Raw genomic sequence first — 16703 nt, 5'->3', positions numbered from 1 at the left:
TTTCCTGGCTGCAGCAGGCTGAGGGGTGATTGATTTTGCTTTTCTCCCTTCCTGATCGGCACTCAGTCAGCCTCTAGCCCAGTTCCCCAGCAGCCTCTGGTCTGGGTTTGCACTCTCCTGGGGGCTTTGGGTGTGGGCACTGGGCCTTCCTCAGAGGGCACTCTCTGCAGGGCTTCAGGCATGCACGCTTGGTCAGGCCACCTCTGGTCCCTCAGGTTCAGTGCCTACTCTTCCCAGGACTACAGAAGTGTGGGCAGGGCCTTCCTCACCACCTTGGGAGAACCATGTGGCTGGGTGGGGAGGAGGCCAGAGTGGCTGCTGCAGGAGAATTCTCTAAACATCCACCAAGTGTCTCTTTTTTCCCTTTTTCTTTTTGAGAAATTCCTCCTGCTCAGGCCTGCCACTCCATACAGAGGCCTTTCCTCTCGCACAGCCCACCTCTCCAACCAGACTGGGGACTATCCAGGTCAGGGCCCATCATGGCCCAACTCTCAACTCTCCCCAGCCGGCATCCACAGGCTCCTTGAGTGCTCACAGCCCCGTGTATTTGCCACTTAGTCCTTATTCCCCTCTCTGGGACTTCAAGCAACCAGGTCTCTCCTGGTGCTGCTCAAACCTTGTTTGGCAGGGGAGGGAGCCATTGAGCCAGCTCTCCCCCAAGAACCCTGTGGCAGACCCAGTGGGCGCCTGGCCTGGGGCTGCAGCCCCCCTGGTCTCTGTGCTGGTTCCAAGGGCCTTATTGTCTGCAGCACTCCCCTTACTGTCTGGTCTTTCAATGTCCTCTACAATTTTTGGTCTCCTGTCTTCATATATGCTGGGGAACTGTTAGCTGTTTGCTCTGTTCCTAAGTAGATCGGCTAAGTGTTTCACCCATGTGCAGGAGGAAGTGGATTTTGCTCACACTTATCTCACTGCCGTCTTAAGGAAAAAAAATGTTTTAAAAGAGAGCAACATTGCTAGCTCATTCAGGCCACCATCTAGTTGTGTGACAAGGAGGATCACTCCAGAGCTGTGTCAGTAGTCACGCCCACTCTAGTATCAGTAAATACAACTGGCCACAAATGAGGTACTGATGAAGTTGATTTTTCAATAGACCTGTGCTATCCCCCAGTGTCATATCCAAAATGAGGTTAGAGGCTACCTCTTTACAGACATTCAATCAAGTGTAGAGTTTAATGCCATATTTTAGTTACAGTTATTAGCTTCCAGATGAGCACACTAACCATCTCTTTTAGTGAAAAGACCACATGTGTATATTTCTTTTATCCCTCCCTTCTGTGCATAGTCAGTACTTAATAAATATCTTCTGCGTATGATTCATTCCATTTTCTTTCTTCTAGCTGATCATTGGGTAAGGAGTTGCTTAAATCTGAAAATTCAATTTCTACCATCAGTTCTATATATTCAATGTGAAATGTGTAGAGCTCCTTTGGTGCAGACCAAAATATGACTTTAATGTTCTACAAGCTCACATTAGTCCAGGCTACTATGCCAAATCTGCGTTGCAGTTCCATGATCAATTTCACTTCATCGTCAGTTGCACTTCAAAAGCAAAGTCATATGCTTAGCAGTTCTTGGGTAGCTATGTCCATGGACTTAGTCACATCTGTCAAGTTCAAAGACTTTTCCAGGTGTCAGAAAAGCTGTCTGACAACAGCTTCTAAGTTCCATGCTGCCTCCATAATTATGGGTGCACAGGCTAGATTGACTAAGACTGGACTCATTTTTCAAGCCTATTTCTGCACATGAGTCACAAGGAGTGGGATCAGACAGGGCATCACCCACTGTGATATACTCCACCCTGTCATCAGGAACCAGTTTGTGTATATTGCTGAAATTTGGCAAGAGCTATCTTGCCTGGCAACTGCCAAAGCCACAGATGCAATGAGCCTAAGTGTTTTTTTTTAATATAAAAACCATTAAAAACTATATATAAAATCTATGTTCTTCCCATGATAGCATGAACAAATCACTTTGCTCAGCCAGGATATAGATAAAGGCACATTGTAATTCTGACATTGCCTTAGTAGTAGCAGTACATAACCAAGAAAAAGTTGCTGGAAGCAGACAAATGTCATGATGGTTTGTAAGTTTTCTTCTCAAAGAAGGGTGAAAGGAGTCATATCATTGATACCATGGATATTTTGATAGAAACTAAGGGTTTTATGTACAGGCAAGTTGGAATTAATTATTTCAGAATCCCAAGCTCCTTAGGTTGAGAGATTATTGGTAGTTAAGTTCAAGGGACCTATTTGATGAAGCCAGAACTCAAGGAGTCCTAACTAGTTCAAAAAGAGGACTAGAGCAGCATAGGAGGGAGATGGCTAGAAAGCAACTGGTTCTGCATGTGTGTCCACATACTAGGTAAAAACCTAAAAATGTCAGTTCCTTAGCTATTTCTTTTTTCAACATGACTCCCCTAAACCCACCAAGCTAGCCAATTTTTTCCTTTACCCAAAGAATTTATTTTTTTAGTTGTTTTGATAAAATACTAGGTGTTTTAATGTCACTTAGCTACAGGTTCATTTCTAGAACAAGAACATAACATGTTCAATCCAACATCACCCCCTACTGGTTTGCCATAAGAGACCAGAAAATACGTGTTGAGTCTCCTTAATCTTCTCAAATTATCTTTTTTTTTTCTTTAAAACATCAAAACACAGCCCTGGCTGGCGTAGCTCAGTGGATTGAGCACGGGTTGCGAATCAAAGTGTCGCAGGTTCGATTCCCAGTCAGGCCACATACATGGGTTGCAGGCCACGGCCCCCAGCAACCACAAATTGATGTTTCTCTCTCTCTCTTTCTCCCTCCCTTCCCTCTCTAAAAATAAATAAATAAAATCTTTAAAAAAAAAACCCATCAGAACACCAAGTACCCTGCTCACTTTTTCCTCTTTTGAGAAAGAATTTCTTTCCCAAAAGTAGGAGGTTACCACCCCATCTATCCTGCTATAGGTACTCATGTAACCCTGTTGATTTCATCCAAGAAGCTGTGTTCACAGTGTCTCTGACAAGCTGTATCTGGCATGGTGAGGCCCACCACTCCAGCAACAAGGGGCCTTATAGAGTAGTAGGCAGTTAGGGTTAGTCAACAGGTATGCATCCAACGCTAATAGAGGAGCACTTCCCAGGGAAGAAATGTAACTGCATAAAAGAATAAACTTGCCACCAAATAGTTCTGGAAATTTGTAAGAAGTCTTATAATGAATAAGAAACTCTTTGCCCTATGAGGAGCAAGTTTATAATGATGCAGACATGACTACCCTCCTCATTTATACCTTTATAAATACTCAAGCAAGCAACAGTTATACTCAAGATGCTTATATCTGTCAGCAGGGACAAATAAGCATCAAACTCAAACCAGAAAATCCTGCACAGGGACTCAGATTCCAAACATATTTGTTGCAAGGAAAAAATGTGACACTTTCTTGTGCCTTTGTGTTGGAAGAAGGAATGCCATATGGCTATATGTCTCTCAAACTGTGTCTATCAAGAAAATTATTGCTAAGACAGTTTTAAAATTTAAAAAGTAGAGTTGACTTTCAAGCATTTGTATTAGGTGCATGAAAGAGCAGTATATAGAGATGATCCAAGAATATTTATTTGCACTAAGAATGTTTTTTGTTCTTACATTTTAATATAACCATGTTAGGTGTTCACTGAATTGAAATTACTTGAAAAAATGTCAGCAACCATACTGAAAATCTAGTTCAGGAGTATCTAAGAAGTTCCCCACCTTCACCTTTTTTATTTCTACACTGTTTCTACATTATAATTGCTCAGCACTATTTTTTGTTTTGCTGTTTCCTAAGTTAGAGAACGCAATTAGTGTTTTTGCCTCCAAAAGTTCTATCTGAACTTTAATTTATAAGAATAAAATTAAGAACTAAGAAACCTATGCTTTTCATTTTAATAAATTTCTCACCCATTCAGAAGGATTCACTGAGCACTGAGCGAGGCACCTAGGGGAATAAAAAAATGTAACATATAATCTCAGTTCTCCAGGATATTACAGTCTAATTGAAAAAAAGAAAGATTAGTAAACAGGAAGCAATTAACTAACAACCCAAAACAATGTATGGTTGAGGCAAGATAAATACTGTAGGCAGAAGTGCTATAACAGCTTAGAAGAAGGGGTGGGGTATTAGGTTTTGATTCAGTCAAGAAGCATTCAGTGGAGAAAGTAGAATTTTATTTGGATCCTGATGAGTGGGTGGGATTTGAATAGGAAAAAAGGGACAAGAATCAAAGGTTTTTGGTTGAGATTGAGCATGAAATTTTGGGAAGCTCATAGAGAAACCAGTCTCTGTAGTTCAGGTAGCTAGGGAGAAACTGAAGACAAGGTTGGATATTGGGTTGTACAAGCTGTAGGACCCTGAAGCACTAGATAAGTTTGAACAAGGAATTATATGATGAAAATTATTTTTCTTTTCTTTTTCCACCCTCAGACCATTATATAGAATGCATTGAAAGGGGAGAAAGTATAAGCAGGGAAACCTGTTAGGTGGTTGTTTCATTAATCCAATCACAATGTTGTGAGTACTGGAAAGGAGATGATGATGGTTAGGGGGCATGAAGAGTTGGTGAAAGAGAAACTTGTGAAAGAAGAACCAACAGACTTGCTGGCTATCTGATTGACAACCATGAGGAAACTGGCATGGACTGATGAGCTTATGCTGGTTTGTGGGGAAAGGTGACTTGAAGTTTTAGATATGTTGAATTCAAAGAATCATGGATCAACCAAAAATATATACACTGAGGGGGGTGGAGATGTGAAACTGAAGTACAAATGAGATATGAATGTTTTTTCTTTACATGAAAAATATTGAACACCTACAATGTGCTAAGCATTCAGTATACAAAAATGAGTAAGATATGATTCCATCCATGAGGGAGCACATAGTTTAAAGGAAAGACATACAAACAAACACAGATTATGCTAATAACTATGAGAAAGATGGATAGGAAGAGGAGTAAAAGCAAAAAGATGCTGTTGCAATGATCCAGGCATGAGATGCTGGTGGCCTAGGCTTGAGTACTGAGAGTCAAGAAGAGATAAGACATATTGAAGAAACATTTTAAAGGTAAAATATTCAAGACTTACTAGTTGGTTGAATGGTGAAAGTCAGAGTAAGGGAGGAGTCAAGGGAAATGACTCCCAAGTAACTGAAATAAGAAGGTGAATGGTGATTCCATCAATTAAAATTGAGAATAAAAACAGAAAAAAGAGGAAGTTTGTGTGGGAAAAATCATGTTGTTTTGGATGTGTTGAGTCTGATGTCCATGTGGAACATTCATGTGGCAATGTTAGCAGCAATTTTGATATACAAGGATAAAGCTTAAGAAAGAAGATATATGCTGAAGTTGTAGAGTTGGAAGTCATCAGCACACAAGTGGTAGTTAAATAATAGACATGAAATCAGAAGAGTATACAAGGAGAGAAAAACAGTGGATAAATGGCAAAACCCTAAGCAATATCAATATCTAAGTGACAGATGGAGACAGAAGAGATTATCAGTATCAGACAATAGTGAAAAATGAAAGCCACATTGCAGTGGGTTGAGAATGAATTAGAGGTTAGAATGTGCAGAGAGCAAGAAGACCATTGCTCAGGGCTTTGCAGAAAATGTAGAAACAGCCATAGTTAGTGAGCAGAACTTGCTAAGAGAGGAAATGAAATGGAGAAGAATCATTCAGTGAGTGAAGAGCATGTCAGAAAAGCCAACTGAGGAAAGTTTTAGGAAGGACCGTCAAGAATATCAAATGTTGTCGACTTATGAGCAGACTAGGACTGGGAAAAGTGGTGAGGGCTGAAACCAGATTACAAAGGGGCAAAAGAGGAAGTGGGTACTGAAGAAATGGTATAGTGAGTATCAATCACTTTTAAGAAATTTGGTAAGAAATGGGTGAAAAGGATGGGGGAATAAAAGGAGCCTAGAAGAATAAAGCAATGATAAAAAGGAGGTGAGTGGAGAGGGGAGCAAGGGCTACTACGTGAGATATCTGTGACATCAAGTGAGATATTTGTCAGGATACCTTGTGAATTTGTGAAGGTAGATAAGAAGGATACAATGGAAGGCAAATCCTGAAGATATTCAAGCAAGTTGGAAGTAGTGTGGAAGACAAGTACTTCAAGAGTTGAGATTTTAAATAAGTGAATTATCCTATACACAACACATGCATGTTGATTATGTATCATATAGTCAAACTTGGAAATGTTGGCTTTAACAAGAAAGGTAGATCTTGGTGGCCGCACTGGGTAGGGGTCTGTCCCGCACCTAAGTCAAGAAGATGGTGGCCGCAGAAAAGATGAAACAGTCACTGGAGTTGATCGACTCTATGCTCCAATTTGTTATAAAAAGTGGCAAGTACCCGGTGGTGTACAAGCAGACTCAGAAGATGATCCGACAAGACAAAGCCAAACTGGTCATCCTCACCAACAACTGGCCAGCCCTGAGGAAATCTGAAATAGAGTACTATGCCATGTTGACCAAGACTGGTGTCCATCACTACTGTGGCAACAATATTGAACTGCAAACAGTGTGTGGGAAATACTATACAGAGTGTGTACACTAGCTATCATTGATACAGGTGATTCTGACATCATCAGAAGCATGCCAGAACAGACTGGTGAAAAGTAAATCATGCAAAATTTTTCTTTAATAAAACTAGCCAGAGCTTGGTTAAAAAAAAAAAAAAAGGTAAACTAAAAGGGTTTCGTACCTTGAGCAAGGACTGCTGCCCACTGGGAAGAGAGTAAACTTGAGTAAGATTGAAGGAATTATGCAACACTAGACACCTGGATAATCCAACTTCTAGTAATCAAGAAAGTGACACCCTCTCCCTCCTTTTCTAGTTTTCCCTTTAGACATATGGGAATGTCATCTTTTGCTTTATTGGTCATTGTTACCTGAGTGCAGGCCTATTCAAATCTGGATTGGCACCTCTGGCATACACCGGATCTTGAAGGTATCCACAGAGCTCAGAATCTCTAGGAACAAGTTTGCAATCTCAGCTGCATGCTGCTACTCCTTTTGGGGAGGCCTGAGGCCACCACGTTTAAACATCTCCAATGGTCTCTACCTGGGAAATGAGGGTGGGGGAACAAAATTAGCAAGCAACTAAATTCTGGTGTATTTGTGTGCTTGTGTGTATATTTCACAGTGTTTAATGGGTGTGATGAGAGTCAAGTGTTCTTTTTGTAAAGTAAGGAAGACAAAGAGGTTGTCAGTAGTTCACAGGCTGGGCTGCACATTATAATCACTTAGGGAACTTTATTTTAAAAAAATACTGATGTCTAGGTCCCACACCCATAAATTCTGAAATAAGTGCAGGTACTTTGCAAATTCCTGGCTGGCCATAGAGAACTATGAAGCTCCAAATAATTCCTGGGGAAGGGAAAAAGAGAGATTTCTGAGACTGTCTGTGGGTGCCCATGGGGAAGCTTCCTAGGAAAAGGTGCACATGGTGCTCCCCCATCAAGCATATTTCTCTAGATGATTTCAAGTAAATGAGCTACAGCAGCCTTAAATCAAGTACAGGAAAAGGGAAAAAAAGATCAAAGAGTTCATTCTTTCTGCTTTGCCTTGCCAATATGACAAAGTTAGTTTTACAGTCCCATTGGCTGTGAGAACTGCATCTTCTACCACCAGCTACCATCTCCTCTCCTAGTGCTACCACATAAGTGGCAGCAGTACTAAGCTTCAACTGTTTTGCAGGGGGCAGTTAGAGCTGGACACCTGAAAATAAATCTGTGCTCCTTGTCTTTTCCACAGAAGTGTGCCCACTGTTTTAGGTGACTTGGAAAAGTAAGTTGGAACCTTTCAAATAAATCTAAAATATCAGTAAGTTGAAAGGACTTCTATGAAATCTGCCAGTCAGACTCTTCTAGTACAAGTTTGGATCCAATTAAAATCAATGTTCTCATAGAGAACAGTACCCATGAATTCAATGCTTAAGAGCATGAAACTATAAAGACATGCTGTCTTGGTTAGAATCACAGATGTATCATTTATAAGCTGTGTGACTTTGGGCAAGTCACTTTACCTCTCTGTGCTTTAGTATCCTTATCTGTAAAACAGGGAAAATGACAGTACCTACCTCATAGGATTTTCTAAGGACTAAAAACTTAATACATGTCAAAGCACTTAAATCCCACCTGGTAGATGATAAGTGCACGCTATCTCATCATCATCATCATTGTCATCACCAAAGTGATAAGTCTTGAAACAAGCCTTAGGGCTGTGGCTATGACTTAGCTCCAGAGAAAGTTTAGTAATCAGCAATAGGCCCTTCATCATGATTTCCTATATAGCCAATAACAATGACCCTATTTACTTACGGAACTTTGTACCTCAGCATGCTTCCTATAAGGGCCTCCTTTACCTGGCACATTTTGAGAAAAGGATCACTGCCCTCAAATAAGCATACCTGCCTATACTGAGGAAGGCAATGGGTACTGTGCAAATGCTATATGATAGGAAAAAAAATTCACTGGTTGGCCATTATGAAAGAATGGTAGTTGACCCTTCACCATTGAGTCATTCACATGGGAGTCCAAATGATATGAATGAGATTAAAAGGTCAGGGAGCATGGGCACTGCCTGGCCTTGTTGTAAGACTGCTGTGGGAAACTGTGGGTTGTATAAACCAGCATAAGGACATAGAAAGGGAAGAAAATGTATAGAAAAGGGTCTGGTTGAGATGAGGTGGTATCAGGAGAATTGAAATTAAAAACAAATCACCCAATTCATAATTCTGCAGTAGCCTTCTCCCTTCTATTTCATGTTATCAAGTTCCAGGGGGAGTGATTCCAATTTTACAGGTAAAACAAAAATGAAAACACAAACAGATTTGGTGAATCACTGCTGGTTCAATATTTTAACTTTGCACTCATTATTTTTAATGAACAGGTATAAAAAATTGATTCCATTTTTGCATTCACATAGCCCTGCTCTGTCCTGGAAACAGCCTGCTAACTCCATACTGTAGCCATAAAGTACCAAAATACCTAATGGTCACATCTCAAAGACCCCCCCCCCAACAATTGTCTGAATAGTATCAGGTGCATTAATTAAACCAGCAGCTGTGTTACTCCCCATGCTGAATCATTTTTTATTTTAGTTTCAACTGAATTAGCTTTTGGCAATTTGTTTTTCTCTTTAGGCTGCTTTAGTTCAACAAGTTGAGATAGGTAGTCTGATTCCATGGGTTTTTCCTCCTTTATAGTCTCCACGTGTACTTTTTTATTGGTTTGTAGTTCCTGATGACTGACAGGTATGATGTCTATTTGTGAAACCTATTTTGACTCGGCTTGGTCTAGCCCTGAGGCTCTCTACCTGATCTGAAAGAGCCTTGTATAATCTGAGATAAACACAATGCCCTGTGTGTGATTGAGAGTTGGAGCATTTCAGACAACTATGAAGGATTCAATGAAAGGGGCTATGCATTCTCCAGATCTGCTTTGGTTCCTGGGACAGATAAGCTGTCTAAAGTTTGGGATGCCTGGGGCATCTTTCTCCATTAATAAGACAAGTTTCCATGTTGTAGACAATGTGGAAATGTCACTTCATAGCTACAAAAATTTTACCAAGTTTCTGCCTAGAGACAAGATAACACATAAAATCAAGGGTAAGGTTTGGTTAAATTATATACATTCTATCTGGCTTTCATTTCCAATGGGATACCAATGGAAAATTTTAAATTTACTACTTAAATTTTAATTTCTTTTTTTTTACTTTTTAAACCTTTATTTTTTTATTAATATTTTTATTGTTTTTCAAGTACAGTTGTCTCCATTTTCCCCCCATCCCAACCATCCCCACCTCCCACCCTCAATCCTACCCCCCTTTGGCTTTGTCCATGTATCCTTCATATATGTTCCTGAAAACCCTTCCCCCTTCCTGCTCCCTTAATCTCCTCCTACCTCCCCTCTGGTCACTGTCAGTTTGTTCTTAATTTCACTGTCTCTGATTATATTTTGCTTGCTTGTTTGTTTTGTTGATTAGGTTCCACTTATAGGTGAGATAATATGGTATTTGTATTTCATTTCCTAGCTTATTTCACTTAGCTTAGTGCTCTCCAGATCCATCCATGCTGTCACAAAGGGTAGGAGTTCCTTCTTTCGTTCTGCTGCGTAGTATTCCATTGTGTAAATGTACCATAGTTTTTTGATCCATTCATTTACTTATGGGCACTTAGGTTGTTACCTAGTACCCCAATGTTCCTAGCAGCATAATTTACAATAGCCAAGTGCTGGAAGCAACCTAATTTCTTTTTCTCTTTCTTTTTTTTTAGATTTTATTTATTTATTTTCAGAGAGGGGGAAGGGAGGGAGAAAGAGAGGGAGAGAAACATCAATGTGTGGTTGCCTCTCTCACACCCCCAACTGGGGACCTGACATACAACCCAGGCATGTGCCCTGACTTGTAATCAGACCTGCAACCCTTTGGTTCACAGGCCAGTACATAATCCACTGAGCCACATGAGCCAAGGCAAAATTTTAATTTTCAAACAACAACATAATAAAATTACATCCTTCAGTTTTGAAGTACACACAGGTGAGACTCATATAAAAATTTCTCTCTAGAATATAGTTCTGTTTTAAATAATTTACCTTGTAGACATCATGACTGCCAGTGATGGCATCAAAGCATGTATAAAGGTCATTGAGAAGATCCACCACCTCAATGGGGTCACTCATCGTGGAGATAGTCATGAAGCCCACAATGTCACTGAAGTACAAGGTGACCAAGTCAAAACCTTCACGTTTGACCATGCACCCCTTTTTGAGGGATTCAGCAACTGGTGTAAAGAGCAGACACAGCAATGCATCAAATGACACAGTCCTTCCTCTATGCCACACACACATCTTCTAGAATACAATTTCTCCAAAAATCACTACTAAGCAAATGATGAGGAAGAAAATGTCACTTGGATGAAAACATTAGTTATTTTAATTATTCTATAAATATATATTAAGTGCTTACAATGTGCCAAGCACTGTGCTGGGTACTGGAATACAGCAATGAACAGACAGTGCTGCTCTGTGCCTTTGTGGAGATTTTTTAGCTCTGTATCCTTCTTCCTCAGCACCCCATGCCCTTGGGGAATGTCCCCAGATGGTTGCTTTGGAAGGGACTAGTCTCCCCAATTATCTCCTAGAAGATGATGTTACACCAGAATAAGGTGCCTTGGAAAATTTGGAAATGGTAGTAACAGATAGAGCTTTTAACTAAGGGAGGAAAAACCTAGAAAAAAACCCCTACTACTTTCCTCTAAGCAATTCCAATTAAAAGTTGCTTCTTTTTAATTGGTCAACTACCAGGCAAAGTGATGAAATGATGCATAGAAAAACAAAATCACCCAAAACTTAAATGACCAGCATGATCTACAGGTAGTAGGAAATTAGGAAGTGTACTCTGCTCCCTCATTTTCCAATTTTTCTTTTAATTGAATGTGTGTCTCAAACCTACTGGGAGTAGAGAGGGTACTGGAGAGAGAGGGAGAGAGAGAGAGAGAGAGAGAGAGAGAGAGAGAGAGAGAGAGAGAGAGAGGGAGAGAGGGAGGGGGAAAGAGAGAAGGTAGTTGATGGACTTTTTTTTCTATTTTAAATAGCATACTGTTGCAAGGATTCACACTCCTCTGGTATTCACACATACAGTGGTAGCATCTGTGTTAGAAGCCTTCTGTTTTCTGCTTTTCAATTTCCAGCTCTTCAGTCTACTCCCAGGTCAAATCTTCCAAGTTGTTAGAATATTTCTCCAACATCCAAAGCATAGAATCAACATTGGTCTTCTCCTCTTCATTGAAAGTTTTAAATGCAAAGTGAAACAGAAAGAAAACCCAGAAAATTCTTACACCTGAAACTTAGTGATGATAGAGCAGGACCCCTTACCCAAAAAAAATCTCTTCCTTTAACATGCCAGGGCAGAAGAGGTGAACCCAAGTAAAAGTAGCAGTCAACACCCACCCTCATTGTCAACCTGGACCATTCACAGGGCTATTTTTTTCTGAGTAGTTGTTCACCTGGGTTTTCTGTTTCTTTCAAGTCTAAGCAAAGGTGTTCTGGGAAGGATTCTTTAGTTCTGAGATACTATCACATGAAACATAGCCACTTCAAAGGCAACAAGGATTTGTTCTTGAACCCAGGCTAGTTGTGGGTGGTGTAAGGGGAAAGAGAGCAGGGAGTGCTGTTTTATTCTTCTACATTAACCTACTAAATTATCCTTATCTTCTAATGCTGCTGTGTTGCCAGTTCTTGGGAAGTGAAATGTTCTTTGACCTCTTAAATATGACCCAAGTTCTACCCCTGTTTCTTCCCTATGGAGTCCAGAAAAAATGGTGTTTCTTATCATCTGCCCTTCATGTTAGGGTAATGTAGAAATCCAATTGGTCTTACCCCATTATATGTCCTGATCCTTTAGAAGTGGCTGTATGCCACAGATTTTCAATATGCCTTCCTGGGACCCTTTCCACTTACAGAGATGGGGAACTTGGCATAGCATTGGAATCATGAAGGGGTAGCCCCTCCTTGCTGCTATATTCAGCACACACAAGGCTGTGTTCACAATGAAAAAAACTGGTGGTAGTTTTGCTGGGAAGACATCTAGAAATCTGTCTCAATGAACCTTCCTATATGGCTGAGCCACACATCTGCCATTCAGCACTCAATACCCTAAGGCTAACACCATTAGGAGTTTTCTTCTAAGCCTGGTCTACATCTAGATGTCCACCAAGGTCCTGCTGGTAAACTCAGTAGCCAGATCAGATGCTTTGGGTTCCTCCTATTGCCTAATCCAGGGAGCCTTACACTCCTTTCTCCACTTAAGTTTTATTAGCTACAGGGAGTTGGGAGGCTACCCTTATCTTTTAGGCAGTCTAAACTTACACTGAAGCATTTCAGTGAGGGCAGCTTCAGCTATGTCTTGTTTGAAGGTTTCACGATGTACACTCCAATCTATCACTAGCTTCTCTGTTGCCATCTGAAATAACATCTCTAGCATCAACACAAAGGCAAATGCTTTTTCCTTTTCCTCATGATAACTTTTTAGAAATTTGACCTTTTACATAGTATTGAACACCTCTTTGAGTGTCCTCAAGAAACCCAGTCAGGCTAATGGAGGCACTGTTAGCTGGGGACAGGGATGACTTCATATGCAGGACCCCTTAGGCTTTCAATCTCACTGTTTCTTTTTTCTGCCTCAGATGCCTGCCACTCACAAAGCATCTCAGTGCTATACTCCAGCCAAGCTCAAAAGTCTCTTCACCAGAGCTGACAAAGTACTCACCAAGAGCACCCTGAGTTTCAGCATCTTATAGTTCCAACAAAGCCCTAAACTGCCTGCTCCAACATAGGAACTGCACCCTAGTTCCCTTAGTAAGACTCTCTCTGTCCTTTTCTCATTTTCCCCTTTCAGTTCCCCACTCTAAGGAAAGAATCAGCTATTTTAGAAATTCCATATTTTAAGTTTATCATTTCTCAGGCACTTTATTGCCTCATGTTCTTCCCTAGGAACCTAAGTTATCTACTGCTTTTGTACTCCATATTTGCACTTTCTCCAATCTTGGACACCTTTTCAAAAACCCCATATTTTTCTCTACCCTCCAAAACTAACCTGCAATTATTTAAGTAGTATACTCATCAGAGTTCTCTGTGATCTTCAAAGCAATCACAGCTGTATAAGGATCCCCATTTATTCCATGATACCCATCTTGTAACAGTCTCAATGCTAGTGCTTTGGAAATACCTGATTGTTTAATTCTGCTATTGAAAGGTTGGCTAGGTCAGATTGTAGATGGTCTGGAAGAGAAGGCCAAACACAGAAGAGCACAAAAATGAACCCATGTGCCCTTTAAGGATGTGTTGGGATGTTCTAGCATCAAAAGTCTCCAAGTGGCTACTTCCCTCAAAAGAGTGCCTTTTACTCTTGCTAGAGGTTCCTTCCACAATATGATAATCCAAGGAGTTAGTTTGGGGTAAGCTGGGTTCAGGATGGCTACTGGGTAGTGCTAAGATTCATGCAACCCTTACCTGGTTAAATATTTCATCAAAAGTTGGTCATTGTTCTTCAGCCTCAGCCCAGCACTGCTTCATCAGCTGGAGACATTCTGGAGGGGTGTGCTCAGGAGGAACCACTGGTCTGTACACAGGAAGAGGCTTCTCAAGTTTGTCTATGGTTTCTGTCCAGAAGCAAGGAGGAAAAAGTCTACAAATCATCAGAAAAGCACTAAGAGTTAACAAAGATAAGTGAATTTTAGCCAAGAAAGGAGAAATCACAGAAGGCCCATCTCCTTGCTTGCTCCTTAGATAACATGAATATAAATTGCATCTAAGCAAAGGTTACATCAGTCAGTTGAGGACAGGGTAAAAAATCAGTCAATTGAGCTATTGTTATAATTTAAACAGAGCTTTATCCTGCTTCTGCTAGGTTTTATACGTGGCCTATATGATGTTAATTATAAAACTAAAACTCTGATTATCTGATTCCCTTCATTCATCCCCAAATCATCTAAGTCTTCTAATCCCCACAGTAGACACAATTACCACCCCACTGCCTTAAGGCCCCAGCTCAGCTCAGGTCCAGGCTATGGGCCCTGCCTGGCCCTTAAAGAAAGAGAATTTAAAAATCCAGTAGATATTTCAGGACCTCATGGGGGTCCTCTTGGTTGCTGGTCTTTGAGCTCCACTTTTGATGGAATATTTATCAGACTATGGGCTGATTGAGCACTTTGTATGCATTGGTTCACTTGCTTCTCATTATACACAGATGAGATAAGAATCTTTTATTTCTCAAAAGGGAAAACTGAGGCACTGAGAGAGTAAGTAACTTACTCAAAGTCACATGGGTAGTAAGTGAACAGAATTTAAATTTGATCCCAGGCAATCTCAGTCTATTACATTGTCCTTGCAAATGCCTCATACTTCAACTGGTATTTTTAAACTCCAATTCAGACACAACAACCATCATTGACCAGAGGTCTAGATCAGTCAAACTTATGTTTTTACAAAGGGAGAAATCTCCCTGGAAGTAGAAAATGGTTAGCCTTCAGTGCGCCCAGCAACCCACACTAGTCTCAAACAGGTCTCTACTTCCAGCCTAGCCTTCTCTAAACTATTCCTAAAACATGAATTTGACAATGCCACTTTCTTGCCTAAAATCCATTCATGACTTCTTATAACCCACAACATAAAATCCAACCCCTGACTCATTTCCCTGACTCAATCCCTTCAGCTCAATTTTTATCCTTAGTCCCCTGTCCACAACCCCAACACTAATATCCTCATTATGACCAAACCTTGCTTGACCCACCAGTGTGCCCTTCCCATTTGCTGTAACACTACAACAGTGCTACTTTAGACCATAATAAACATCCCCTTGCCCCAATTAAAGAGTTTCAGCTGTTCCCTCAGACTTCTCAGCTCCTCGTGACATCACACCCTTTGCTCTTTTAACCCATGTTGACCTATACCAGTAATAGTTTCTCCATCACAGCACCCTGCTCTTTCAATGCAACAGATTTCATGTAAATCAACCCTTTGAGGAGCAACTGCCCCCATTCACTCTAGCAGAGGGAGTCTGTGTCTCTTCTTCAGAACACCATCAAATTGAATAGATCACCTCTCTAATTAGGTCAACCATAATTTATGCCCTTGAGGAGCTCACAGACCAACTGAGGAAATAAACAATGACCAACAATATGCATGCTCTAGCAGACAAACTCTCAGGTGAACACAGAGGGAGCACCAAATTCACACTGAAGAGGTCACAGAAGGATTCCAAGAGGAGGTGACACAATTTGGATGAGGCAAGGTAGGAAGAAGGTGAGGTCATTCCAGGTGAACAGCCTGTGTGAAGACACAGAGGTAGGAGAGACCACAAAGATTTTAGAGCACTGCCTGTCATGGGTTTAGGTGGAGTGTGGGTAGTGACAGAAGATAAGCCTGGAGAGGTGGTTAGGAGCCAGACTATAAAGAGTCTTGTATGTAATGTGACAAATATATGCTTCATTTAACAAGTGATGGGGGACAGTTGGGGAGCTTTGAGTAGAGGAAGGATGTGGGATTCTAAGTGGGGCAAAGGATAGGTAAGTACTTGGTGGGTTTTGTTTTGCTTGCATTTTTTAAATCGTTTATTTTGAAATAAATTTAGGCTTCTAGAAAAATTGTAAAAACAGTAAAATTGCCTGCATAGACTTCACTCAGATTCCCCTAATATTAACAACTTATATCACCATAATATGAGGGAAACTAATATTGGTACAGTACTATCAATATTACTAATCTAGAGTCTTTATTTGAATTTCGTCAATTTCCCCATAATATTCTCTTTCTGTCCTGCATTTCAATTCAATATCCCACATTGGATTTAATTGGTTGGAGTTGTCTGGAGGAGTTGTTTCTCAGTCTCCTCCAATCTGTAATGGTTCCTCATTCTTTCTCTGACTTTTATGACTTTGATATTTTTGATGAGCATTGGCCAGTTATTTTGCAGAATGTCTCTCAATTAGGGTAGGTCTGATGTTTTCCCGTAGTTATATTGGGACTATAATTTTTTGCCAAGAATACTCCACAGGTGGTATTGTGCCCTTCTCAGTGCATCAAGTCAGGGAGTAAATGATATTGATGTGCTTTGATCACATGGCTAAGACAGTGTCTGTAGGATCTTTCACTAATAAAGTTAGTGGGTTTGTACTTTTAGAATA

General features: G+C 40.5%; 1 protein-coding gene and 1 pseudogene across 1 annotated transcript in view; one reads left to right on the top strand and one right to left on the bottom strand.

The window, feature by feature from the left end:
- Nucleotides 1-16703, bottom strand: part of GUCY2F (guanylate cyclase 2F, retinal) — a 133226-nt gene that overhangs the window by 29002 nt on the left and 87521 nt on the right. The window contains 9 exon segments of the mRNA XM_028523405.2: nucleotides 2963-3021; nucleotides 3023-3059; nucleotides 6910-7026; nucleotides 7029-7059; nucleotides 7062-7082; nucleotides 10615-10805; nucleotides 11658-11684; nucleotides 11687-11820; nucleotides 14033-14180. Of these exon segments, the coding sequence (XP_028379206.2) occupies nucleotides 2963-3021; nucleotides 3023-3059; nucleotides 6910-7026; nucleotides 7029-7059; nucleotides 7062-7082; nucleotides 10615-10805; nucleotides 11658-11684; nucleotides 11687-11820; nucleotides 14033-14180 (765 nt within the window).
- On the top strand, nucleotides 6246-6684 carry LOC114505180 (annotated as a pseudogene).

Source organism: Phyllostomus discolor, chromosome X (genome assembly GCF_004126475.2).
Source record: "Phyllostomus discolor isolate MPI-MPIP mPhyDis1 chromosome X, mPhyDis1.pri.v3, whole genome shotgun sequence".
NCBI classification, from domain to species: Eukaryota; Metazoa; Chordata; class Mammalia; order Chiroptera; family Phyllostomidae; genus Phyllostomus; species Phyllostomus discolor.
This window is presented reverse-complemented; position numbering and strand designations above follow the sequence as displayed.